This window comes from Daphnia pulicaria, chromosome 8 (assembly GCF_021234035.1).
Source record: "Daphnia pulicaria isolate SC F1-1A chromosome 8, SC_F0-13Bv2, whole genome shotgun sequence".
Lineage (NCBI taxonomy): Eukaryota > Metazoa > Arthropoda > Branchiopoda > Diplostraca > Daphniidae > Daphnia > Daphnia pulicaria.
This window is the reverse complement of record NC_060920.1, coordinates 8,982,660-9,007,580: the sequence shown is the minus strand read 5'-3', so window position 1 is coordinate 9,007,580 and position 24,921 is coordinate 8,982,660. Positions and strand designations below refer to the sequence as shown.

Below are 24,921 nucleotides of genomic sequence, written 5' to 3'. Positions count from 1 at the left end.
GTTTTGTTTCAATTTAGTCTTGGCGTCAGCCTTACCTGTTGAGACCCTCATACGAAATTTATTGTCACACGTCTTTTTCACAGGCACATACAGTATGTATTTAAACATTGCATTAAGGGCGTTGACTAGGTGTGCGTGTTAACACCAATAATGGGTGTCAGCTTGTCCCTTTTTTGGCTTTCTCTTCATTGAATTCTTCAGTTGACCATGTCTTGGTACCACAGAACGTCCGTTCTTGTAGTCATTCTAGCTATTTTACCGGATCATATAATGTTATCCACCAAAGCTGAAAGTAAAAAAAAAAAGTATTATAAATCATTCTATCTGATTTTATCTGTCATTTTTTTATCTGTCATTTGTCTCTCCTTTTAACGGTTTAGGTACGGAATTTAATGAGCTGCTGAATGGGAAAATATTGCGTGTAGCCGCAGTCGAAGTAACGTAAACATAACCTTTGAACATTTCCAACTTCGCATTGATTAACATAATTTTGTGATTAGATTTCTCCATTCGTTGAATTTGTACGAGATGAAAATGGGATTGTCGTTGACGGAAAAGGCTTTTCTTTTGAAATCCTCGCTGCCCTTATGGAAACCTACAATTTCTCGTATATCCTTTAAATTTTGTTCTAATTAGAGTTATTCAAATGAAGAGAATTTTCGAACAGGATAACAATTGAAGTCCCAAAGGATAAAGCATACGGAGCGCTTTTGGCGAATGGAACTTGGAATGGAATGATTGGAATGATTCTAAATAACGTAAAACGAATTTCGCATGATATGTGCTTCGAATATCTTCTTATCCGTTTGACGACAGGAATCGGATGTCGGCATCGGTTCATTCTCCGTGACGCACGTTCGCAACCGCGTTGTCGACTTCACGGTTGCTTATTACGAAGAATCCAGCGGCATTCTGATCCCTGCTCCGACTCTCGGGAAGCAAACGTCAGCCTTCGTCAAGCCTTTCCATTTTCGAGTATGGATAATTTTGATAGCGATCCTTGGAATCCTACCGTGCATCATGTGGGTCCAGTCCAAAATACTAGCAAAAGCGAAAATGTCGATGGCCCGAAAACGAGAACAACGGTTCATGCTTGTCTACGGAGTCCTTCTAACGCAATGCAAGTCTAGTCCGTTGTCATACAGAATTGTGTTCCGATTAGCCTTGCTAAAAAATTACTAAATAACATACAACGCAAATTTACAGCTGGTCAGAGAATCCCAGAACAGAATCATTCTTTGCGCTTTTTGGCCATGGTTTGGTTTTTGTGTGCATTGGTGTTCATTCACGCTTACATCGGAACTCTCGTATCGTTTTTGAGCGTTCCTAACATCAAGCCAATCATACGATCACTAGAAGAGTTACCGTCATCTGGACTAGGTTGGATTGTTTGGCGTGGATCAGATTTGGAATCCTTATTCATGGTAAGTTAGAATTTTATTGTAAACAAAAATATTATTACAAATTTTTACTGAAACCTATAGGAAGCAAAAGATGGTTTAAACCTTATCATTGGTGATAAATTACGCAACAACCCGGAATGGTTAGTTGACTCCTTTGTCGATGGAGAACAAGCTGTCGTGGATGGAGATTTTGTGTACATGAATGTAAATATTTCCACATCTTCGATTGAAGTGTAGTCCATAATTGCAGTTTAATAACTTTTTTTTTATTAACTGAGAATCAAGCAAGAATTAGATATGCAATCGAGCAAAACTTTATTCAATCCGGAAAGCAGTGCCATTTGAGCATGGCTAAGGAAACATTTGACAAAGTCAACCAAGCATTTGCTTTGCCGAAGGGAAGTCCCGTTGGAAGTTTATTCAACAGAAAGTAAGTTATTTGTTATGGATTGTCAATCCGATATAAAAACACTAACAAACTTGGGTCTTTTTATCAAGGATGCTCATGATGATGGAAACCGGATTGATGGAACATTGGCGAATGAAACACCTTTCAAGAAACGACCACTGCAGCGCATCTTTTTCTTACGGAACTGTTTTGCGCAAGCTTACTTTGGAAGATGTTAAAAGCGCTTTTCTCATTTGGTTTGTCGGGTTAAGTATTGCATTTGCCGTTTTCGTGGCGGAGAACGTAGTTTTTTTCGCCGGGAGAAAGTTCCGCAATTCATGAACGAAATAAATCAAGGTTAATAAAAGAAACGTCAAGTTTTTGTTGCTCTTGCGTGTTGTATCTTGAATGCTGATGGCATGGCCCACGCAGCACGTTGTCGTAGGAGAACCCCAACACTTTTCCCCGGTTTACATGTAAAATCAATATCTCATGCGGATGCAGTCTATATATATGCAGGCCTTTGTTCCTTATTCGGTTTATTGTTGACTGAGAATTCCAAGAAACTTGAACAGAATCGGATGAATTACTTCCAGCAAATGAGATCAGATGTTTTTCTTTTTAAATACTTCAGATATTAAATAATTGTTTACGGACAACCGCATTTCAGGCTTTTTCTTTATGCTTGTTGCGTTGCATACCCTTGGGATTGTGTTCAAGGATTGCTGTTGGGATCGATACTTTATGGACACTATTGATCTCAGCGACAGAATGTTCCTATATCTATTACAATTGCGCATATGCGCCTACAAATACCATCACGACTTGACAGCATATCCTCAAATCTGATAGCGTTTGCTCTTTTGTGACATATATTTGTTTTTACTGACTGGATATGCCTCACATGTATAATTTCTGTATAATTTCAAATATGCTACCAAATCCCAACAACAGTAAATGAATCAAAAGATATTGAATTATTCGGACTAGAGTTGGATCTCTTCCCATATCCCTCCTGTCAAGCCCTTCACAAGAGTTGAGTGATTCTGGGGTTGCACAGCTGCTTATCATTCCACTTCGGTCTGCTACTCGACCTCGACAGTACTGTTGAATTAAACAAAGACGTATTCTCCCAATTGAAACGACACAGCGTTGCGTTATATGTGACACTGATACAAAAGTTTACTATTGCGTCCCAACTCACAATAAGAAATCATACAGAATTCCGTGTGAATGACAAGTACGCTCGCGGCGACTAGAACGAGTTCTCGAAACCCTATTAAATGAAAAGAATTCTTTATGACCGCTTTATGAATGTCATGCGTACTATTTTATTTATTTGAAGAGTGTGGGGGTGCAACGCTGAACAAAAAAAGTAATCCGTAACGCTCAATAATTTATCTCCACGATATAGCATCGGTGAATAATTTTGGTGTTTCATTGCATAGCTAAATATGCAATATGCTCTAGATGGACCACCGCTATAATATCTGATCAAACTCGACTTTCATTGCTCTATTTATTAAACTCACAAACATATGTGTGTTGACATGTATATCTGTTTATTGAAACTGGAATCTTTTGTACGCTAAACAAATGACAATAACGGAAATAAAGACTGAACGATCGTATAACAAACGGTGATATGTAATCGAAATGTTCTGCGTTGAAAGTAAATGTGGTAGACTGGTAGGGGATGAATAAATTAAGAGGTAACAGTAAATATCTTAAAATAAAAGTGTGGTGTTTGCACTTTCGAATAATTGTGATTAGTAATAAACCAAACTCAGATTTTTTTTGTTGTTGTTTTACCCTTGCATGATTTGTTTGAAGAAATTCGGGAAACCGTCCGAAGGGTTGGTGAAAAATCCGCTGGAATCTTTATTCGCTACCGCTGTAGATAGTGGTTTTGGGATGTAAGCCGGCTCAATTGGAACTTTGTACTCTTCCTTTGGTGGGTTATACTCGGTTTTCTGGGGTATGTTTTCTTTTTTAGGTTCGTCATATTCTTTTTTTGGTGGACCGTACTCTTTTTTAGGGGGGCCGTACTCTTTTTTAGGGGGGCCATACTCTTCTTTTGGTGGACTGTAAGCAGGAGGACTGTAAGAAGGAGGACTGTAAGCTGGAGGACTGTAAGAAGGAGGACTGTAAGCTGGAGGACTGTAAGAAGGAGGATTGTAAGCTGGAGGACTGTAAGAAGGAGGACTGTAAGCTGGAGGACTGTATGCAGGTGCACTGTAGGCAGGAGAACTGTATGCAGGAGGGCTATATGCTGGAGGACTATAAGCAGGAGGACTGTATGCAGGTGAACTGTAGGCCGGAGATTCATAACTTTTTACAGGTGCGCGATGTTGTGACTTGGGGGGACCATATTTGCCTTTGGGTTTGTGGTGTGCCTTTGATGGTCGATGAGGTTTGGACGGTTTGTATTGCGATTTGGGGGCATCATAGCCGGATTTAGGCCGCTTGAGTTTAGCTAGCAACGATTGGCGATGTTTAGTGTGGTGTCCGTGTCCGTCGCGTGAACCAAATCTCTCTTCGATGTCATCGCTTCTCTGATTTCGATATCCAGTGCCGGAATTGATGTCCTTCAAATTACTTTCTGCCGATACGTTGAGGTCCGATTTTAGGATAGCTAAGACCAACAGAGACAATAGGACCGGCACCAGAAACTAAAAATAAAATTGAATAAAATATAATTGGATTAAGGGTACCGTACTCAAATATACACACGGAATAATTTAACTTACCTTGAGAATTTCAAATCTTCCTGCCATGTTTTTATCCAAAATTTTGCTGCCTCGGTACTTATAGTTTTACCGAAAGGAGACAACGATCAAATCAGACTCAAGACCTTCACTAATAAAAATACGGCTTGCGCTGAGGCTTTTATTCTGTTTACGAAGACTCCGCCTTTTCAAACGAAACCCATCTATTTGTCCTATGCAATTCATTCCATTTCCCGTCATCGCTCACGGTTGTGCCACTGACCTCTTTGTTGCTCCCATATTTCTTGTGGCTTTGTCATCTAACCGTATCCATCCCCATATTGGTGAAGAGTGAACCAAAGAATGCCTACGTCAAGAACTCATCAAACTAGTTCTACCATCTCAAGAAGATTTGCGCGAATTGCTTCCCTTTCCGTTAGTGAGACTTAACCGCGGACGTATTCAAGAAAACCCAATGTAGCCTGTCTTTGGGTTTTCTTTTAACATGTAGGGTTGATGTCATTAAAATTGACCACAAACTCATTTACTCTCGAACATCATGGACCGATTGTTTTACTGTACTCGTTACTCGTTCTCTTTTTTATGATGCAAACATCTGCAGCAATGAATATTTGGGGTACTTAGGTTTCAGTATTTAGTTGGTTTTCTAGTTGTTAACTTGGTGGCGTCGATCCGTCATGTTTCCGATTCCGGGTTTCCGCTTTCTAGTCACCAGAATCCGGCCAAATTATTACGGTGAAAACTAAAGAACTTATAACTGTAATAAAGCCACATTCGTGAGTCACCTCTAGTCTTTTAAAAAATAAGATTTATATGTTTTAATACATCCCATTTGTAGCAAGAATTTTCAACATAGCGTTAGAGACAGAGAGTTTGAACTTTGATGGTCCACCCCCATATTATAACTCTTAGGTTACAAATTTCTTCGTCAAGTCGCTTTTGCCAAAGTAACAGAATAATTTACTTTGAATATTCTCAGTGTTGTTGTTTATTCAAATTACGTCGTTAACTAATAACTATACAATACAACCATTTTGCAAATTTCACAATTCAAAAATCCGGTGGACTGGCGCCTTTATTGCGTGGGCTGCTGTTTAATCATACCCGCCAATAAGCGTTTGAAAGTCAGCGTCGTCTGGTCTATGTTTTCATTTAATTTGACACACTCAAAGGCCCTTAAAGGCTTAAACCCAAAATTACCACTTATGATTAGAGTAAAAACATTATTTAAATTTTAAAAAGGTTGGTGGTATCTGGTATGTATGCAATTACCAATGCAATTTTGTTGTCAAAAAATAACTTGCAAGCATTTACGTGTCTAGCTAACGAACCCCTAATGGCCTAATCTGTCAGATTAGGGGATCAGAATTTATTAACTTTTTTTGGGGATGCTCGTATTGAAACAAATATGTGTATTAAGAATTTTTACTTATGGGAGGATCACAAGCATTGATCAATAAATATTAACTTCCAGTTGTTTTACAGGTTGAAACAAATCGAGAGATTATTGACAACCAGCCAATATATACCTCATTTTATTGATAGTGTTTCTTCTGGGATATCAAACCTCTATTTTCAAATATGGATAAATTTTTAATTAAAAAAAGCAAAGAAGTGTCGTCATCTGGATCTTCAAGAAGTATGAAACAAGCCCGTCTTCATCAGCTTGGTGGAGTTGTGGTACTTGAAGACTTGGCAGCTGCCAACAAACAACTCTCAAATCCTGAAGTATCACCTGAAGAAAAAGTAACTATCTTGAATAAATTAAGAAACAAGAAGCCTGCAAAAGAAATCCTTAAATCTACTGGAATTGGGAGAACCGTGCATCGTCTTTGTAAAGATAAGAACCCAGTAATTTCATCTGCAGCTTCTGAAATCTATGAGTTTTGGAAGACTCACGTCCTACATATTCTCCGCCGGAAGCCTATTGAAGTGGAAAGTGACGCAGAAACTCAACGCGGTCGAACCAGTGCAAAAAAAATGATTCATCTAGCATTAAATGACTCAGTGATTGCTGAAGAGATCGAAATTCATGTTTTTAACAAGTGTAAAAAAATTATGAATCGCACCTACAATCGTGTAATAAGAAAAATTCATTTTTCTTTCAAAAACAATGAAGAACAAAGGCGACGAGTGATAGAAATGAAAAGTGATTTGACGGAATTTGTGGACGACATGTACCAGGATGTGATAAAAGTGTATGCAAAATAAAGCGTGTTTTTTAAATAACTAAATTTAAATTTTTAAATACACAATTTTTAAAATAACTACATCGATTTTAAAAATGAATTCCTCTCGGTCAATCATTTGTCTTATTTGCCAGTCTTGCCGAATGAATCGGATGTATCTCAGATCAGGAACATGACGTTGAACGGGCAGGTCCACCCTCGATGTAGTTCGATGTAGTTCTATTAACAGACATTTAAAATATTCAATGGATTTCTTCTGTCGGTCATGAAAATAATTTTGGTATCGTTGGAGTTCTATTGTCAGGCACTGGAGTTCTATTGTCGGGTATTTTTAATAATATTAAAAAAAAGGAGTTCTACTGTCGTTGGAGTTCTACTGTTGCATACAAAGAAATTTTTTGAAATTATTTAAAATATTGGGATTCTATTGTCGGTGGAGTTCTTCTGTCCGATTTTTTGTCAAATCTCACTTCCTTCACTTCATTTCCTTATTTGCATGTTAATATTATTATCTGTTTCTAACTAAGGGAAAGTATGTATGTGTACAAGAATAGAACTTGATTCATGTATTTCTGAACCTTTTATTGCCGGTCACAAAAGAAATCAACATTATAACTGAGAGGTTGGCAACTGTTGAAGAAATGTCGCAACCGCAACACTTTTTGCCGAGTTAAATTTAATGCCGAATTCTGTTCTCTTTCACTTTTATAAAATCAGCGCGCGACTCAGCTTGGAATTGTCAAAAATTTGCCAACCCCTTTCCACCTACTGAAACAAAAAGAGCAAAAAAGGAAACGTAACAAACGATTTGGGAAATAAATATTCAAAGAAATACCATGCAGCGATGAAAGTATACAACTGAGAAAAGAGTACAAGACTAGTTTACGGTCTTATTAATTTAAGTTCTTAAATAAAAACGAAACCCACATCAAACTTAAATATTTTGTTACCAAAACCAGCTCTAAACTCTTATTGTTAACCTTGCAATAATTGTTTGAAAAAATTTGGAAAGCCTTCGGACGGGCTACTAAAAAATCCTTCGTCATCTCTGTCCTTTGAAATCGATACGGGAGATGTGGAATTCCCCTTAGGCGAGGTTTTCGGCGTGTAAGCTGGCTTGATTTGAACTTCATTCTTTAACTTAAGCGGAATAATCATCTCTTTTTTGGGTGGAGCAGATTTTTTCTTTGGTTGGCTGGATTCGGTCTTTGGGGAGCTAGATTCCGGAGCACTGGAAGTGGAAGAATCGGAAGTGGAAGAATTGTACGCAGAAGTGCTGGTATCTATCGGACTAGAGGTTGCAGTAGCTGTAGTACTACTACTAACAGGAGCCGGAGAACTGTACACTCGGGTACTGGTAGTAGTTGAAGGACTGGTTGTTGTGGGAAGTGAAGTTGTAGGATATGTGGGACGATGAGAAGATGGGCGGGGTGAAGTTTTGGGACTTGTCGGAGGTGAAGTTTTAGGACGGGTCGGGTGTGAAGTTTTGGGACTTGTCGCAGGTGAAATTTTGGGTGGTGTCGGAGGTGGCGTCTTAGGGCGTGTCGTGGGTGAAGTTTTAGGTCGAGTTGGAAGTGCTGATTGGGGATGTATTGGGGGCGAATTCTTATATTGAGGGGGTGCAAGGTGGGACGGACGATGGGCAACTGAAGCCTGAGGAGATGGGCGACGTGGAGATTGAGGACGTGAAGGTTGCGGACGCAAGGCAGAAGCACGAAGGTGTGCAGATTGGCTGTATACAGGTAGACTGTAGGTCGGGTAGGTATTGTAAGCTGGAGCTACGTAACTATAAACTGGACCTAAACTGTACTGGGTCTTCGGAGGATATTTGGCATGAGGTTTGCTTTGTGCCTTAGATGGTGGGTAATAAGGTTTGGACGCCTCGTATTGTGATTTGGGGACTCCATAACTGGATTTGGTATGTTTATGTTTATTACGCAGTTTTCCCGGGCGTCGTCTACCAATGTGTCCCTTTCCTTTTCCGCGAGAAAAATCAAATCGTTCTTCGATGCCATCCAAACTGTCACCAGCCACATCAACATACACCCCCATGAGATTACTTTCGGCCGACACGCTGATATCCGATTCAATGATTGCGAAGGCCAACGCAATCAGCAAAATTGGCGCCAGAAACTAATAAAGTAATGAAATGAAAAAAAAAAAAAAAAAAATTAGTTTCGTCAGGTATGCTTTGAAATTAACTTTAACGTTACACATCTAAAATTCACCTTAGAAATTTCGGGTTTAGCCATGTTGTTTAGCGACCCGAAGATTCGACAGCTGAACTTATTAAGCTGGAAAAAAACAAAGATATTAGAATATGTAGTGAAGCGAAGTCGGGCTCGGAGACAGCACTGATGCAAATATGATCCTCGCTGTTACTTATATTCACGGAGAATAAGGTTCCGCCTTTTCTGCACCCAAAACTCTTTGTCGAGTGAATTTCGGAATTTCCCGGATACAATCGCTCATGGTTTGTGCCACTAACCTCCTTGTCGTTTCAATTTTTCACTTCAATCCAATAGCAAGTTGCGGCTTCTCTTCTACCAGAATTGATCCTCTTATGAGCGGAGATGAACCACAGAAAGCGTCGTCTCTTCATTTCCACAGCTCATCAGGCTAGGATTTACCCAGCTAAGGAGATCACACCCGATCGATGTGCTTTCTATTACACGCCTGTAAGGCTTAATCACTTGTTTAGAGAGCTCAATGTGACCAAGGTTTCCTCTGAGCTATTCGGTTGTCAACACTAAAACAACCGCAAAACTCTCATTATTAAATCCTGAAATAGTTGGCACGCATCGTAGTGTTGGCGGAATTTCCCGACTTGTTTTATGGCACGAACAGTTGTGCTGAATGTATACGAGATCAACGCATTTTCTTTAATAGCCACCCACAGCTGACATTTCTACGAAACAAATAAGAGACGTAAATTAATGCAGCGACTTAAGGTTTTGATAATTTGTGGGATATACACAGTGTATCCAGTTGATCGTGTAGGGTTTCAAAACAGGAAATGCAGAAATGTAATATATGTATATATGTATGGTGATTACCCATGAGAATAGGAAAGAAAAAATGAATTCATCTTCTTGAGTGAAACCATAGAGAAGAGTGAACATGTTTATCGCGTGACGCCTGTCAAACATGCAAGCGTCACGAGATTTAATTAAACAAACAAACTTAAACAGTAACGCCTAATTCTCCTAGAATTTCTGAAAGGCGCTCAAGATGACGAGTGATTTCGTTTGAAGCCGTACCTGGGCGACTTCTGTTCAACAGCTCAAGTACCTGGATGTATTCCAATTCCGTGTACTGAGATCCCCGTTCGAGAATACCGTTCAAAATTTCCTATCAAACAAATAAAAAAAACCCAAAAAGGAATTACAAAACAATCCTCTTAAAAGAACTCGCTTAATCAGCCGCAAAGATAACTTAACAAGTAAACATGCTTAAAGCTACACTACAAATACATTTCTTACTTCCATTCCTTGGGTAAAGGTGTAATCCTTTACAAATGCAGCGTTAAATAATGCAAAACTTGTTGTAAATATTATAATGAATGACAGCTTAACACTCTCACAAAAATATCGAATACTTATAAATGAAAGAAGATTTTACCTCTGGGGTAGTGCAAAGCAGTTCGAAATATTGTCGAGCGTGGTCTAATGCTGGTTCGCGGGCCAAAGTGATGCTAGTCAACGTTTGTTGCAGTGAAAAAATATTGCGGCACATTTTCTTAACGCCATTTTCGTTCATCCGACGGATATGTTGGACTGAAGACATAATGATGCTGGAAACAAGGTGGCTAACTCCCTCGAAAATGTACTAAAATGCGACAGAAACAAAAAAAGGTGAGTTTTAAAAAATTGAATTTCATTTTCAGGGAACGTACGCGATGTTTGCGCGGTTGAATAAATGCCGACAAAGATTCGTCGATGGCTGTCAAATCGCGACTGAGTCGACCAATTTCAGGGTCAGGCTCCTGATTATCGCCATTCAGCCAAAATTGCGCTTGTCTCCCAAGCGGCACCAAATGGTAAAAGCAATGAACACGCACTTCCAAGTGCAACACTAAAAGGCAGGTATCGGCTAGGTCTTCAAAATCTTTTGCTAGTTCCAGCAACGTCTGGACGTTGGATTCCGGCAAAGCTAGGAGAGATTCGGAAGCCCCAGAGCGGGTTATGACATTCGCTAATTCTTGAATATGAGCAGCAAACCACTCCTGTGGAATGTACAAAAATTAGAGACATGATCATTTAATAACCAATGCATTATTTCCTTACCAAAGATTCTTGGAGCAGGGCCAATATTCTCATTTGCGCTGGATCGGCAAGAATCTCATGCGGAGGAATGATGGCGTCGCCAAGATTACCCGTCAGGATCTCCGTTTCTTTCGCACTTCGCTGCTTGATTTCCTCTGGACTGTCTTCATAAGTCTCACCATCAGTAGCCCCAGAATTACGATGGGCTCGAACAGTTTGCAAAGCCGTCCAACTTGGAAGAGACCTAGTTTATATGACTTAGAATCAACGACTCTCATTTGCCCCACAAAATGGAATAAAAACCTTAAAAATCGATGGATGTCTTCATCCTTTGCCCACGTAGCACTGATCACACGTTTGTCCTCCGAGTCCGGTTGAACTAAACCTCTGTAGGCTGCTTGACATGTTTCACTGTATCGGAGTAGCATGTTGCATGTCATTCCTAGTAAGTATGAACAAACATTACATCAATAAGAAAACATTAACAGTAATTTTTCTCGCAGTTCTAATTACCTAGAAAATGTTGAGCGAATTGTGGAAGAGCTTCCATCAATTGGCGAATCTCCATTAGACAACGATAGACTTGTACAGTGCTCTAAAAAGAATTGAAAACTTAATAACATTTAAGGCGAAAACAATGAAAATGACTTTACCTGAAGCAAGGGACGAGTGGCCTTAGTACTCTGTAACGATTCAGTAGGGTTCACGGACTTCCACATATCTAGCTTTCGCGTAGCTTCATCTAGAGCGGTGCCCATTTCGATGTGAATTTGACTGAGGAAGACGTCACGTGTAAATACGGTGATAAATACATGAAGCGCGCAATGTGTTCTGTTGAATATATTAACATACGTGTTTATGGTCTTCTCGGCTATAGATACGCATGATTTCAAAACTAATTAAATACATACCCTTGGGAGCTACATCCCAGAGCAGTTTCAATTTCTTGAACAAAGGCCATCAGTGGTTGGTATATTTCAATCACCAGACGTGCGTTAGGCTCGACAATCAAAACCCGATCGGAACCATCAAGTCCATGTGAGTCTTGCTTGTAGTGATCGCTGTTCGAATCGTTCAAGCTGATGGAGTGCAGGGATCCTTCAAACCTGAAAAGCGTCGTTTTCTGCGCCCTAAATCATTTAGAAAGATATTGCATTCAGATTCTTATCGCAACAAATAATAATATGGCCAAAATTAAATCACGAGTAATTACTAAATTCTTACCTGGGTTGCCTTCTCCTAGAAAAATAGGCGTTTAAATCCGCGGCTGCCAACTGCGAATTCGAAGAGAAACTACCACCCGAATTGCTACTCTTCGACGCTGTACTACCGATATCCCAATACTGTGACAAAAGTACCTGAATCTAAGGTGGGAAAAATTTTACAATTCAAATGACATTTATGTGTTATAAATCAAGGAATAACTTAACATACCACAGTTTGTACTTGGGACCATACATCTTCTTTTGTGTACATAACAACATCATTATTGTATTGCTGGTCCTTCAGTAAACCTTTTACACTGTCAAGCACGACTGCATGCGCCTTCACTATCCTTCTCATTTGCTCCATTACGGCCTCAAAGAGTTCTTTCAAAACGTTTTTGTTGCTGGAAGGGTGAACTTCGCTGACTTGCTGGGCGGTTTTTCTTGTGATCGCCGTCATTTCCGTTCCCATGCCACTTTTCAAGCTCTAAGGAATGTAGAAATGTATGCGAAATGTCAAATTTTGCTTTCATTTTGCCATAGATGTAAAGGTTGCACATTACCTCTAACGTTTCGGGTAATTTATTCACTAGAGCGAGGCACTGGATTATATTTGAAATGCATTGGTTACTGCTTTCATCTTGAGAGCTAGAAAACAAATTGGCATAATTTATTTATAGACCATTTCGTGAATTTCAATCTTACTTTTGACTACTGCCGACAATTTCTAGCATAAGAGATTTCACTTTTGGAGCGTCGCTCTTTGTCATCATGTTTCCAGAAGCCCTACCAGAGGAATTACGACCACTAGATGCTCTTTGGAAAGCTGGTTGGGCATTGGCAGCACGTTTCCACTGCAGTACATCATTTGACGATTTCACGTAGATATAGTGACTCAAATCTTCCAACAATATCTTATAGAAACGCTAAAGATAAAAGTAAACCATTTTAAATTTTGAACAAATAGCAGAAATTTAAAACTTAATGTATACCTCTTGCTTTGTAGCAAGATCACTACGGACATCTTTCAAAGCTTCAACATTCTGAAGCGGGCCTTGTAAGTTCTCGTGGGCTTCAACAATAAGCTGAGCAGCTGCTATGTAATTCTTCTTTGCTATATTCTCGTTGATTTTATCAGGAATTTCCTTTAACTTTTCGCTGAAAGGGTATTGATAAGTTTATACATTATAACCCAGTCTTGATGATTGCAAATTGAAATGTTTAAGTTACATTTGATTCAACATTAAAAGAACCTGCTTATGCTCCACACCTTCGAGCCACAGCTTCTTAAGTTCATCTCTTCTGCAATGTAACAGTCCTCTACAAGCAGCCAATTGTCCTTTTACCATAGCTATCCGAGTTCTAGCGTCATTGATGCTAACAGAAACTTTACTGTAGATCTGCATCACATTTGCCAAGTCTCTGTGGTGTGTGGTAACGAGTTTCTCCAATCTCTGGTCGCTTAGTTTAAATTCGCGTTCTAATTTCGCTTTCTCTCGGTCACGTTGCTCATTTGAAGATAGGGATGAGAGTGTCCCAATAACATTCATTAAAAGTCCAGACTGTGAGGATACAACATTGAAAATTCATGATATAGAAGTATACTTGATTTATAAAAAGACGCTTACCGTTTCCTTTGCCATCTTAACGATTACTTCTTGGTTTTAGATGTTTAAAGCACTGGTCGATTTATTATTGTAGCCTACTAAATGAAAAAAAACAAGTTGGATGTGACACTAGCTCTAGCTGACGACACCCCAGAAGGCCAGAAAGGCAGAAACATAACAATAGGAAAATTCAGTTGTTGCCTAAATGCCTGGACAGATGTCGTCTTAGCCCGCCAAACTTTTGAAAAAAAAAATTTGCATACTTCCAAGCTTCTGCTTAAGTTTTCAAGGTGAAAAAATCTGGGGGGGGGGGGGGGTAATGGCGAAATCAGATAGGGATCCATGAAAACAAAACAAAATGTAAAAAAGGGGAGAGGTACGAAAAATTACGCAGGAAAGGGATAGCTCTGCGGTGATTATGAATAAAGATTGAGGCCAACAATGTTTCTACTTTTTCACCTGTGCCTTCGTAATAACTTCACATTAAGAATTTATTCAATAATTTTGTATTGGATTCAGTCAAGCACATTGCCGTATAAATGGACTAAATTTTTCTTCACGATCTAATGTATATTCATATAAAATTATCTGTAAATGAGGAAATGTACAATTTATGAGCACTTAATATTTAGGATAGGCAGGAGCGGAGTACGCTGGGGCTTTGTAGGCCGGGGTGGGGGCTTTATAGGCTGGGGCAGAGTAAGCGGGAGCCTTGTAGGCGGGTGCGGGAGCTTTGTACTCTGGAGCCTTGTAGGCTGGGGCAGAGTAGGCCGGAGCAGAGTAGGTCGGAGAAGGGTAAGCTGGCGCTTTGTAATCGGACTGCTTGTATTCGGGATGTCTGGCCTCGCCTTCGTACTTGACGTCAGCGTTGTAACCATAGCTGTCGGCCTTGTAGGAAACGATCTGGGTGCGGCCGTCGGGGAGAGCGACTTTGTAAGAGCCAGTGGTTACTTTTCCGTCGGTGCTCTCGGAATGGATAAAGTCATTGTAAGATGGCTCATCCTTCACGTTGTACGAGTAGCTGTAGGGCTGGGCGGGCTGATGATGCATAAGACAAACCAAAATCATATTGATTATTAATAATCTTGAATCCTTGATGCTAGCGGATCAGACTCACGTATTCCTCCGGTGCGGAGTAGGCCGGAGCGGAATAAGCTGGAGATTTGTAGGACGGGGCAGAGTAAACAGGTGCCTTGTTGTAAGCATTATTGGCAGCAGCAACGGCGAAAACAGCAGCGAGAACGATAAACTAAAATCAATAGATAGAAACGCAAATAATCAAATTGATTATGTTCCAAATCAAAATTGACTTGTATATTTGTATGTTTACCTTCATGTTGGGAGTGTGATGTGAGGTTGTCTAGACTTGAAACAGTGGTAGAACTGATGCTTCAAAGTCGACCAGCCAACGGTTTATATATGCTGAGAAATCAGTGAAATCACGATAGGTGGGAGGCGCTTTGCGTGATAATTCAATCGAGCGAAAGTGAATGGCGAAGAAAAGTCCACGGCGGGTGAATGAAAGAGAATGGAACTATAAAGATTGTACCAGATTTCTAGCCACTTATTTAGTATCTAGACCTAAAGTTGCACAGGTACAGCAATCTGAGTGCTCGTACAAATGGCACATAAGAGTATAATTTTCGTTAAAAATAATGAGCTATAATTTATTTTGCGAAAGACTTTGCTCCCGAGGCCAACCTTGAGAGATATACTGGCGACTTTTGAGTGAGTTCTTTGACCTGTTCGTAGGATTGGCAAGCTCTTCAGTTATTTGACCTTATTACATTTCTTCGTAGTGGATTATTCGCCTCTGACGGATATACACAAACAGAGCAGAATGAAAATGTCATTAGTTTTGCCTGAGTCTAATGAACCTTAAGCTATATCCTAACTGAATCCTTTGGCCAGCATTGAGTATTCGCTGATTAGAGTGATGGGTGGGATGATACATTTCCAGTCTATATGTGGACCTATAATCCATGTAGTACGAAACAATGCTTTCTTGTTTTCTATTTTTATCATCAGCTTTTTGAATGTTTATAGCGCCTGCTGTGTATATAGGGTGATCGAGCTGAATCGTATTCAAGAACTTAAGCTGTTGACTATTGCGAAGTTACAGTACCAGCATTTAGTGAAATATTGCAAATAAAAATTGGCGAATAAGAGAAAACACATTTCAGCGGTCGTTCGGCACTATCGGCAGTAAGTGGTAAAGGCCAGCCAAGCAACAACTATCAAAAGCTTGATCATGCAAAACGAATAAAAAGAAAGGACAAGAAAAGAAATTTAGCAGACGTACGTTGTTAAAAGGGACGATTTCTGCGAACGAAAGTGAGGTAACTGGCACGATAACAATAGGAAATATTTTCTCAAACGCACCAAGGTAATCGGAGATGGCTATAGGCGATAACATCAGTTCCTTCAAGTTGTTGCTTCATGATGGCCCTGGCCCGTCTTTGGGCAATGATGTAAAAGTTATTTTCTGCTTTTTTTTGGGGGGGGGGGGATCACCCTGGCTGTCGACCTTTTAATAATTTTTCAAGCTATGGGGTTCCAGTTCGTCAGCTATCATTCCATCAACATCGACTATGTGCTACACCCATTTTGTCAAACTACCTTTCGGTAAGTCACGTCGGTAAGTTCGTCGGAAAGAATCACGATGGCAACGTCACAGCTATAATTAGCACAGCAAATTGACCCGAATGGATGGCGAAGTGAAATTCTGGTAAGATTGAACGTAAAAAATTCGTGACGTGCAAGGTCGAAACGACGGCTCAAGTTAACTCAGTTTTTTTTTCCATCTCGAACAGCTACTGCTCTCTTGAACTCACTTATAATGGACGTGAAAGTAGTACATGCACGTAAACAGATCAATGTTGTAACCGCTGACGATTAGACGCGGTGCGTTGAATACAAGCTAATAAATAAAAGGCAATACATTGGATAGCGTTGTTTAAAAATAGCAGAAACAATTTTTATTTCAAGATACCTTTTCAAAGTTTTCATGATCACGATAATTCGTTAAAATGTAATCATTTATCTCCTTGTAAGAGTGACTTTGTGAGGTGAGTGATCCGACAAACCATGTCTATATATTCTCATCGTGTCCGAGGATTGGCAGTTCACCAACGACGGCAAACACGCAATGAAAATCCAGTTACGTATAGTACGAAAGATATCTGCTGGTATACATAAATACTTTGGCACCAAATAAGCATATAATTAATTCAAAATACAATTGAAAAGTTAAGCGCTATTTACAATCCGAGTACCGGTATAATGACTTATTATTAGTAAAACTGAGGAATTTTACATTAGATAAAGAAAAGGCCCCATAGTTCAAACAAACTTGTCGATAATTTAATATCTGATGATGATACAGGACCGCCCTTCTTTCCATACAATATAGAAATCATTAAATCAATGTGCGTTGTGACAACGTGATGGGCCGTTGAATGGAGTCAATAGAATTTGGTCGACTGCTGAGGTATGTGCGCAAGTCCTGAAAGTAAGAGATGGAAAATGTTGACGTTAAGATTTTATTTTTTTTTAAATAAGATTGTTTTCGCTCACCAATTTCTACAGTAAATCCCAGCTCTTTGAAGGAATGTGATTGAGGTTTGTTCCGCCAAAGAAAAAGTTGATATCGACTTGCGCAGTTTCGCTCTTCATTTTGTTGGTTTCTAGACGTTTGCCGTTGCGGGATGCGGATGTTGAACTCCAGTGGCGCTTAGAAACAGTCCGAAATAATCCGAAATTATGTTGATCTTGGACGATTATTGCTCAACCGTACCAGTAATTTAATCTCCGGTAGCTGAGCATGCAGCTGGCTTGTTTACGTGTACAACCAACGCATAGTCGAAATGTGGGTCCTGTTTGGATGGAATCTGTTAGTGTCCGTGAATCCTCAATTAACATCACCCACTAAAATGTTTTACCTGCCGGTTACAAAAGATGAACAGGAATTTGTTTCTGTCGATAAGGGGTTTTGACGGAGACGATAGTGTCCAGATCGTCGGTCATCCAAGGCTTTCCGGTTTCCTCTTGTCTGTTGAGCGAATGATAATATTGAACTCCAACGACGATGGGCTTGTCGATATCCGAATGGGTACAATAGTTTATGTGAGTAGATTCATTTTCCCGTTGAGTCCAATCTGCTGCTTCAGTTCTCTGTAATACGTTTGCATAATCAACAAATCATGTTTATAAAAAAAAAAAAAAAAAAAAAAAAAAAACGAAAAAAGTTGCCAAACAGTTTTAAATTATAGTTTATAACTTACACGATAAGGTGATGATGCAGAGGCGTGATTGAGGTGCTCCGGAAACTGCTGTTCGTGAACTAAATGAAGATTATATTCCGATGTTATTCACTTCGAAATCTTAACAAGAACACGCTTTGAGGAATAGTTTCTTAAGTCACATAAGTTTCTCTCACAATGACTAAGTACAAAGTTTTCCGGAAGTTTCAATTCCAACGAAACGGTACTTTGCCATAGTATTAGGTTTGTGTCAATTTCTCAAAGCTGGATAGAGTAGAACCCTGACAGGCAAGTAAGACCTACCAGAATTACTATTAATGATGATATCGGGATCTTCATTATTATGTTGAAGCTCATCGCCCGCGTTAGCGTTGACAGTCATCGTCGTATCATTTATTCTATCCATTTTAATGGGATGATGACGTTCGTGGTTCGGTTGTTGATTTTGTCGCCGGAACCTGGCAGTCAGTCCTATGGCGATGCACACAATCAGGATCGTGGCAGACACGCCGCTAGCAATACCCAGAATCGAAGCCCAGTCCCTTGTCTCCATAATAACTGGACCGAAAGCAAAAACAACAAATTACCCACTACAGTGAACAAATGACTTATGATGAGGATAAATCAAAATAAGGAAACAAATCAGTTAACACCCTTGGGAAATTTAGGAAAGTGTTTATTCTTACCTGTTTGTTTGTCAGCGATTTTGATGGTGTATGCCTCCAAAGGGACAAGTGGCGACCTACCCCGTTGATTGAATGCCGAAACTTGAATGAAGAGCTTGATTCCGGATTCGAGGTTGCCGACGCGCAAATGCGGATACCGTCCGGATTTGTTGTAAAGGAGAACGGCCGACTGCGTATCGAAGATTTCGAATTGAAACAGTTGCGGGTGACCACCGTCGAATCCCGGCCGGCACCAAACTTCCACCGCCTCAGCCGTTTGATTCAACACCGAACAATTGCTCGGTGGATCCGGACGCACTGCAACACAACAGAACGTAATGTATTTCCCTATATCTTGATATTATTTCAGGCTGGAATTATTTGGGCTGCACCTCCGAGGAAAATGCGATAGACGCAAGGCTCCCGTTGCTCGCCAATCACGTTGCGCGCCCAGCAGATGAGGCTGCCGTAATCGCGATCCGATTGTGGCGAGTAGGAAATGACGCTCGTCCCGTCCCCCTCTGCACCTTCCTGTCGTTCGTGAAATTCGTTTAATATTATTTGGTTTTTTCACGTCTTATTATTCTGATCTATTGATGGAGAGCAAATGACACGAAAATATCTCGAAAGCACATATCAAGTCATGAGCGAGAATTCATTACTTGTCCAGTTTTACTTACATCAGTAGGGCTGGTTGTTTGAAACATTTGATTGTCCTGTAACTCGACGACGTCTGACAGGGAGGTATTAAACTCCCACCGGTGCGAATGGGCCTGTCCATTTTAATTAATTTTCATTTACTTTCATCATTTTAATGCAAATGCATATTGATACAAGGAGCTTTCATATTATACCGGTGGAATGGCGTCTGTTTGGCACTGGACGACGACCATTTCATGTTTGACCACTCCGTACAAGATTTTCTGACCTGGACGACAGACCGGCTGGACTGGACACGCACAAAGATAAATGGACAAGGACACATCGTCATGTTCCATATGATTTAAAATAAATAAAATAAAAAACAAAATAGCAATTTTCAATTTGCCACTTACACATGACGCGAAGTTGGACGGTGTTGCTGACTCCACTGCCTTCGGTGTTGACCGCTGTGCAGGAATAGCGACCGGAATGAGAGCAAGAGACTCGCCGGATAACTAAACTTTGTTCCACAATGATAACCCCAGCAGCTGCGTTTTCTCGTATGGTCTGTCCCTAATTTTACATTGTTGATACTTTGAATTATTGGTATGATGTTTGTAAAAAAAATAACGCAAAATCAAGAGATCATTTAATAATGTTCTTAAGGTTAAAGAATTCGTTTCCACAAGTTAAATATAATACGAGACAAAACAGAATTTTAAAAAAATGTCGTTGACTATAGTCAAATCGTAACCTCATGAGTCCATAAGAAGCGCAGCGGTGGTGGATTGGAGCGAATGCGGCAATCAAAGTAGACGTCGTTGCCCTCAGCTATCGAGTCCGGTTTCAGATTGCGTCCCAGTTCCAGTTCTGCCGTCGGAGCAACTACATCGAAACACAAAAAGCATTATGACCAACTATAACGACTACGACAGTTATTCCAAATTTAACAATGCATTTGCTACATTCTGAAATAGTTATAGAAGCTGAGGATACAAGCAAAATCGTCATTTAGACATTTGCCACTCGTTTCGCCGCGAATGAATAGAATTGTCCCGATTGCGCTTATGTGCAACGCTATAAAGGGAGTGAGAGGAAGCGACCGAATTCTAGTCGTGGGAGATCCACTAATTAAAGTGTGATGTGCACGCCAGACAAGGCGTTGGCAAAAGGCGTCGGCTGGCAGAGGAGAGGACGGCATGCAGTCTATTGGTACGTGATGCGCTTGGATGGAGAGCTAATCACACGGGCATTAAACAGAGAGAATGTAGCATCAGCATCAGAGATTGTGCTGGCCTTGCGGCCATTTCGGTTTTATTACATGTATCACTGAAGCGGAAAAAGAGAGATCGATGGTTAAAGAGCGGGATTTAGTGAGGCGAGTAGTAATAGTACCGCCACACTCGAGTCTCCCATCGATTGACGTTATAGTAGCTATCTTTTCGAAAGCACTTCTATTTCAATCATATAAAGGCTGAATTGTATAACGAGCCCAGAAAGTTGACGAGATTGTTTCCATCACGATCTTTCAGAACTTTTAGATGACAGGTGAGAAGAGTGGGAACACATGCCTGGCTGAACAGCGGCAATAATAAAGAAACTTTTTAGAGCCCAATTCTCAATTGTTGGGTCTATGATACGTCAGATAGAAGCGTGAAATGATAAGGGGGAAAGAGCAGCGAAAATAAACGGATGTTAAAGAAAGTTTTGTAAAGCAATGCAGCAGATCGAGTCAGGCACTTTCATGGAGAATTAGTTTTCGGGGAGATTCTTCGCCTTGCTTTAACCAACCATCTTTCCAATCCAATTCAGTGACATTACACAGAATGGGCTTAAAGATGATGAACGTCATATAGTGTCTCTGTACAGCAGATCTTATGTTCCTAAAGCTTTCGCTTTTCCTTGAAATTTGCTGTTGTTATTTTTCCTTGTACAGAAGCAGACGAAGTAGATTTAGAAATAGCACTGCAACACTAACGAGTTTGGCAGGAAGAGTGCCGGAAGGGGGGCAATATGAGCAAAAGCTATTCATCTATCGATTTTCCCAAAAGACGTGGCAGAATGTGTTGGTAAGATGCTACCTTATAATCATATTAAAATCTAACTTGAGCTCTTCTAAGGAGACTGCTAACGGTAATAAAATTAATAAATTCCAGAGGCGTTAGCGAAAAAGAAAAATTATAACGTCGATCCTTTAAACAATTGTACGATTGATATGTTAGAATCAAGTTTAGTTTTAAATTAATTGCGTTAGGCTAAGGCTAGAGATAAAGATGACATAATTGCCTTACAGTGTACGACGAGTTTCCGGCGGGTCTCGACGGAAGAAATGGTCCCATTATTTTCAATGCTGCCGTTTCTGACGGCCAAAACCGGATTGATGGCCAAGCAGATCAGTTCAGCATCATGGTCCTTGGCCGTAGGCATCAGCTTCAAGGTGCTCGTTGTGTTGCTACCGTCCATCGTTATCTTCATCATTTCATTTAGATGTCCACAAACAGAAAAGATAAGGGAATATTAGAAATATGATTTTGTGATGCGCTTAATTGTTTTTTGGAAAACAATGCTTCCGTCATTCATAAGCGACAGGACATCAAACATCTTCCGACAGATATATTCCAATCGTTAAAGAAATGCTATTCAACTTCCAGGAAAGGGAAAGATCAACCGAAAAAAAGCTGCTCGTATAACTTTAATCATGGAGCATTTCGTGTTTTTGTCCATAATACACTTGTGCATTGTTGCGTATGGATGAGACAAGTCTTATTTATTGGGAATGTCTGGGGAAATCTCTGTAAATTACCCGCTCCTTGGCTGGCTGCTGGATGGAGTGAAGATACCAGCGAACGTTGACGGAGGGACGAGATCCGCCAGTGATACATTCGAACGTGTAGGATTTGCCGACCGATAGTGGCTTTTCCACGCCGTTGATCAACACCCACAACGGCCGAACTGAAAGTGTGAAACGTTAAATTTGTAGTCATTAACTCTACCACAATATTGTCTTTATTATTAAAATACAATAAAAGAAAAATTATCAAATAAAATTATCTTTTTTTTTTTCAAAGAAGGCTCGGTTCGAATTTTGAAGGAGAGTTTGATTTTTTATCATTTTTACTTTCTATCGATATCTTATTATCGTAAGCATGCTGATTAGAAGAAAATGAAAATTAGACGTAGAAACTTGGACAAGTGTCGTCTGCTTTCGTCAGAAAGTCAGAGACAAAATTCAATATTGTTATAGAATTATTTGTTTTTAATAACCGTCATACTCCATGCTGTTTATCGGGTAATTATAACTAAGAATACAACTAGAATGATTGTGGGAACTATGGAAGAGTTAAAACTGTTCTAAATTTGTGTAATGTTAAATCCTGACTGCTAGCATTTATCATGTGATTGCCCTGTCGATGCATGGCAGTTTGTTGTACTATGTAACCATTCTCTTTTTTTGCAGATTTGAGCCCAGAGCCAGCCATCATAACCACAAACAATGTGCAATTTTTCTTGTGCAGGTGTTGGTAACCTGTCACCAGCAACAATCTCAGGATCATCGTTTGTGGGGTAATGATTTCATTTACTTTAATTGACCTGTTACCTACTAGATATTTAAATGATGCATGACTTGCATCAATGCAGAACATGTAAACCTGAAATTATCCCATTTATTCACAATTAGGTTTTACCCAACTCATTTTCAACTTTTCCTGACTTGCTGTTTCTGTCAATATTTTTTCACAATCAATTTTCTATTTCCATTTACAGTACCTACACAAAGTTTGGAAACACGGCGAGTATTTCCGCGCTTCTAACACGGCGGCTTACGGGCCAAAGTGTCTCCCTTTTTACGCGATAACTCACGTTTGAGTTATCGCAAAGCAAATTTTAAAAAATCTTCTTGGTGAGGAAAGAATTTCCTTTCACCATGATTTTTTGCAGATTTTAGTGAATTGAAGTTAATCCGCAAAAGAGTAGATATAAAGTTTGGAAACATCGGCGCGCTCGCCATGTTTCCAAGCTAAAGTGTATGCTAGTTAAAAAATCATAAAAAATTGAAATTAATCAATTTTTACTTGAAACTTTTACCAACGGTAGACGACATAGTCGTCTACATTTGGACAAAGTTTCAAATTTTTTTAATGAAAAGCTGATTATTGCCGATTTTTTAAAGAAAACATGCCGATTAATTTTGGTGGCGCAGGGACGAAATCCTAGCCCGGGGGAAGAATAGAGGGAAGAGAATAGGGGAGAACAAAGGGGTCCGGCGGTTTTCCCTCTTCTATTCTTCCCCCGGGGCAGGATTCGCTCCACGCGACGTGAGAAGAAAAATCAAAATTTAATAAAAAATCGGCAAAAATCAGCTTTTCATTAAAAAAATTTGAAACTTTGTCCAAATGTAGACGACTATGTCGTCTACCGTTGGTAAAAGTTTCAAGTAAAAATTGATTAATTTCAATTTTTTATGATTTTTTAACTAGCATACACTTTAGCTTGGAAACATATGGCGAGCGCGCCGATGTTTCCAAACTTTATACCTACTCTTTTGCGGATTAACTTCAATTCACTAAAATCTGCAAAAAATCATGGTGAAAGGAAATTCTTTCCTCACCAAGAAGATTTTTTAAAATTTGCTTTGCGATAACTCAAACGTGAGTTATCGCGTAAAAAGGGAGACACTTTGGCCCGTAAGCCGCCGTGTTAGAAGCGCGGAAATACTCGCCGTGTTTCCAAACTTTGTGTAGGTACTGTAGATAAAAGGCATCCCATTGCATTGGAATGCAATCACATGCATTGTCCATTGAGTTATGGATCTCTCTGTTTCCCCTTTCTTTAAATGTCCTTGTGTATGCCCATGTGAATGTGGGTGTATTCACGAGGACACCCTTTTTACCCTATCCCGTCTGGTGTCATTTAACTCTTCAGCGGATGGATGGAGCAACTGAAGAGATGCCGGGCTGTATTTCCCAGGCACAAAGGTAGGACAAAATCGATCTCTATTCTTCCTTTTTGGCAATTTTTGGAGGCATTGGTTATAAATTGTAGTCACAGACTATGTTTATTCCTGAGCTAGGCAGTTGACTGCAACTGTTTTCTCTCCGTTTTTGTTTTTTCACAGTGGGGGTTCACTAAAAATCTCATTTGTCGAACGACTGCAGATCAGGCTTGTTTTTTTTTTGAACCTCACAACTTTTTCTGTGGGTAAACCATCACATTTGAAAATATTTGAACTTTAATCACTTAAATCAAAGTCCAACAAGACAATTTTTTGACCTAAGAGCGACCTGCCACCGCAATAGCACCTCCTTGTTGCATTCTTAACATCATTTCGAAGCTGAATCATTTAATGGCAAATAAAAAGTTTTCTGATTATTAAATATTTTCTCAAACGCACCAAGGTAATCGGAGATGGCTATAGGCGATAACATCAGTTCCTTCAAGTTGTTGCATCATGATGGCCCTGGCCCGTCTTTGGGCAATGATGTAAAAGTTATTTTCTGCTGTTTTTTTTTGGGGGGGGGGGATCACCCTGGCTGTCGACCTTTTAATAATTTTTCAAGCTATGGGG

General features: G+C 39.8%; 8 protein-coding genes and 2 long non-coding RNA genes across 11 annotated transcripts in view; 4 read left to right on the top strand and 6 right to left on the bottom strand.

Moving 5' to 3' along the window:
* Nucleotides 1-24,921, bottom strand: part of LOC124310854 (tyrosine-protein phosphatase 99A-like) — a 691,797-nt gene that overhangs the window by 252,489 nt on the left and 414,387 nt on the right. The gene's annotated exons all lie outside the window — the stretch shown is intronic.
* LOC124311935 (glutamate receptor ionotropic, delta-1-like) lies at nucleotides 72-1,182 on the top strand. Its single transcript, XM_046776302.1, has 5 exons — nucleotides 72-292; nucleotides 381-436; nucleotides 501-607; nucleotides 668-758; nucleotides 817-1,182. Exons 1-5 carry the CDS (start codon nucleotides 208-210, stop codon nucleotides 1,180-1,182), a joined length of 705 nt encoding a protein of 234 aa, XP_046632258.1. The 5' UTR covers nucleotides 72-207.
* LOC124311392 (ionotropic receptor 93a-like) lies at nucleotides 1,211-2,171 on the top strand. The gene is made up of 4 exons (XM_046775866.1): nucleotides 1,211-1,424; nucleotides 1,485-1,607; nucleotides 1,682-1,833; nucleotides 1,902-2,171. The coding sequence occupies exons 1-4, from the start codon at nucleotides 1,254-1,256 to the stop codon at nucleotides 2,131-2,133; spliced, it is 678 nt and encodes a 225-aa protein (XP_046631822.1). The 5' UTR covers nucleotides 1,211-1,253; the 3' UTR covers nucleotides 2,134-2,171.
* Nucleotides 3,333-4,638, bottom strand: LOC124311329 (repetitive proline-rich cell wall protein-like). The gene is made up of 2 exons (XM_046775776.1): nucleotides 4,542-4,638; nucleotides 3,333-4,463 (listed from the first exon to the last, which is right to left on the bottom strand). Exons 1-2 carry the CDS (start codon nucleotides 4,566-4,568, stop codon nucleotides 3,600-3,602), a joined length of 891 nt encoding a protein of 296 aa, XP_046631732.1. The 5' UTR covers nucleotides 4,569-4,638; the 3' UTR covers nucleotides 3,333-3,599.
* On the top strand, nucleotides 5,643-6,787 carry LOC124311635. The gene is made up of 2 exons (XR_006910055.1): nucleotides 5,643-5,776; nucleotides 6,006-6,787. It is a non-coding gene; the product is annotated as an uncharacterized LOC124311635 (long non-coding RNA).
* On the bottom strand, nucleotides 7,261-9,585 carry LOC124311229 (extensin-like). Of its 2 annotated transcripts, none has more exons than XM_046775630.1 (3): nucleotides 9,092-9,585; nucleotides 8,938-9,003; nucleotides 7,261-8,842 (listed from the first exon to the last, which is right to left on the bottom strand). In XM_046775630.1, exons 2-3 carry the CDS (start codon nucleotides 8,959-8,961, stop codon nucleotides 7,685-7,687), a joined length of 1,182 nt encoding a protein of 393 aa, XP_046631586.1. In that variant the 5' UTR covers nucleotides 8,962-9,003; nucleotides 9,092-9,585; the 3' UTR covers nucleotides 7,261-7,684. The 2 variants fall into 2 exon arrangements, with proteins under 2 accessions (XP_046631586.1, XP_046631587.1); XM_046775631.1 differs by having other exon boundaries at nucleotides 9,198-9,585.
* LOC124310917 (exocyst complex component 4-like) lies at nucleotides 9,674-13,959 on the bottom strand. Its single transcript, XM_046775073.1, has 15 exons — nucleotides 13,808-13,959; nucleotides 13,410-13,741; nucleotides 13,172-13,337; nucleotides 12,885-13,105; nucleotides 12,743-12,827; nucleotides 12,409-12,666; nucleotides 12,199-12,338; nucleotides 11,886-12,104; nucleotides 11,628-11,805; nucleotides 11,488-11,569; nucleotides 11,278-11,416; nucleotides 10,996-11,218; nucleotides 10,605-10,934; nucleotides 10,331-10,537; nucleotides 9,674-10,060 (listed from the first exon to the last, which is right to left on the bottom strand). The coding sequence occupies exons 1-15, from the start codon at nucleotides 13,820-13,822 to the stop codon at nucleotides 9,893-9,895; spliced, it is 2,763 nt and encodes a 920-aa protein (XP_046631029.1). The 5' UTR covers nucleotides 13,823-13,959; the 3' UTR covers nucleotides 9,674-9,892.
* On the bottom strand, nucleotides 14,338-15,227 carry LOC124311441 (repetitive proline-rich cell wall protein 1-like). The gene is made up of 3 exons (XM_046775936.1): nucleotides 15,117-15,227; nucleotides 14,904-15,035; nucleotides 14,338-14,824 (listed from the first exon to the last, which is right to left on the bottom strand). Exons 1-3 carry the CDS (start codon nucleotides 15,120-15,122, stop codon nucleotides 14,408-14,410), a joined length of 555 nt encoding a protein of 184 aa, XP_046631892.1. The 5' UTR covers nucleotides 15,123-15,227; the 3' UTR covers nucleotides 14,338-14,407.
* Nucleotides 16,739-22,301, bottom strand: LOC124311102. Its single transcript, XM_046775409.1, has 13 exons — nucleotides 22,159-22,301; nucleotides 21,647-21,824; nucleotides 20,110-20,240; nucleotides 19,769-19,928; nucleotides 19,568-19,662; nucleotides 19,394-19,486; nucleotides 19,106-19,244; nucleotides 18,735-19,031; nucleotides 18,352-18,606; nucleotides 18,070-18,128; nucleotides 17,728-17,959; nucleotides 17,363-17,661; nucleotides 16,739-17,291 (listed from the first exon to the last, which is right to left on the bottom strand). The coding sequence occupies exons 2-11, from the start codon at nucleotides 21,816-21,818 to the stop codon at nucleotides 17,735-17,737; spliced, it is 1,626 nt and encodes a 541-aa protein (XP_046631365.1). The 5' UTR covers nucleotides 21,819-21,824; nucleotides 22,159-22,301; the 3' UTR covers nucleotides 16,739-17,291; nucleotides 17,363-17,661; nucleotides 17,728-17,734.
* Nucleotides 22,619-24,249, top strand: LOC124311756. The gene is made up of 3 exons (XR_006910206.1): nucleotides 22,619-22,644; nucleotides 22,813-22,919; nucleotides 24,107-24,249. It is a non-coding gene; the product is annotated as an uncharacterized LOC124311756 (long non-coding RNA).

What these genes read in the sequence shown, in the direction of transcription:
- LOC124311935 (XM_046776302.1), top strand. Translation starts at nt 208, where the DNA reads ATGTCTTGGTACCACAGAACGTCCGTTCTTGTAGTCATTCTAGCTATT. An exon ending in TGCGTGTAGCCGCAGTCGAA is followed by an intron (nt 437 to 500) that starts GTAACGTAAACA and finishes TTTTGTGATTAG; the next exon opens with ATTTCTCCATTCGTTGAATT. An exon ending in ATGGAAACCTACAATTTCTC is followed by an intron (nt 608 to 667) that starts GTATATCCTTTA and finishes ATTTTCGAACAG; the next exon opens with GATAACAATTGAAGTCCCAA.
- LOC124311392 (XM_046775866.1), top strand. Translation starts at nt 1,254, where the DNA reads ATGGTTTGGTTTTTGTGTGCATTGGTGTTCATTCACGCTTACATCGGA. An exon ending in GAGATTTTGTGTACATGAAT is followed by an intron (nt 1,608 to 1,681) that starts GTAAATATTTCC and finishes TTATTAACTGAG; the next exon opens with AATCAAGCAAGAATTAGATA. An exon ending in GGAAGTTTATTCAACAGAAA is followed by an intron (nt 1,834 to 1,901) that starts GTAAGTTATTTG and finishes CTTTTTATCAAG; the next exon opens with GATGCTCATGATGATGGAAA.
- LOC124311329 (XM_046775776.1), bottom strand. Translation starts at nt 4,568, where the DNA reads ATGGCAGGAAGATTTGAAATTCTCAAG. An exon ending in GAAGATTTGAAATTCTCAAG is followed by an intron (nt 4,464 to 4,541) that starts GTAAGTTAAATT and finishes TTTTATTTTTAG; the next exon opens with TTTCTGGTGCCGGTCCTATT.
- LOC124311229 (XM_046775630.1), bottom strand. Translation starts at nt 8,961, where the DNA reads ATGGCTAAACCCGAAATTTCTAAG. An exon ending in CTAAACCCGAAATTTCTAAG is followed by an intron (nt 8,843 to 8,937) that starts GTGAATTTTAGA and finishes TTACTTTATTAG; the next exon opens with TTTCTGGCGCCAATTTTGCT.
- LOC124310917 (XM_046775073.1), bottom strand. An exon ending in CTTTTAATGTTGAATCAAAT is followed by an intron (nt 13,338 to 13,409) that starts GTAACTTAAACA and finishes ATACCCTTTCAG; the next exon opens with CGAAAAGTTAAAGGAAATTC. An exon ending in ATTGTCGGCAGTAGTCAAAA is followed by an intron (nt 12,828 to 12,884) that starts GTAAGATTGAAA and finishes TTTGTTTTCTAG; the next exon opens with CTCTCAAGATGAAAGCAGTA.
- LOC124311441 (XM_046775936.1), bottom strand. An exon ending in ACTCCGCACCGGAGGAATAC is followed by an intron (nt 14,825 to 14,903) that starts GTGAGTCTGATC and finishes ATGCATCATCAG; the next exon opens with CCCGCCCAGCCCTACAGCTA.
- LOC124311102 (XM_046775409.1), bottom strand. Translation starts at nt 21,818, where the DNA reads ATGGACGGTAGCAACACAACGAGCACCTTGAAGCTGATGCCTACGGCC. An exon ending in AAACAGACGCCATTCCACCG is followed by an intron (nt 19,487 to 19,567) that starts GTATAATATGAA and finishes TAAAATGGACAG; the next exon opens with GCCCATTCGCACCGGTGGGA. An exon ending in CATCATTAATAGTAATTCTG is followed by an intron (nt 18,129 to 18,351) that starts GTAGGTCTTACT and finishes ATCTTCATTTAG; the next exon opens with TTCACGAACAGCAGTTTCCG.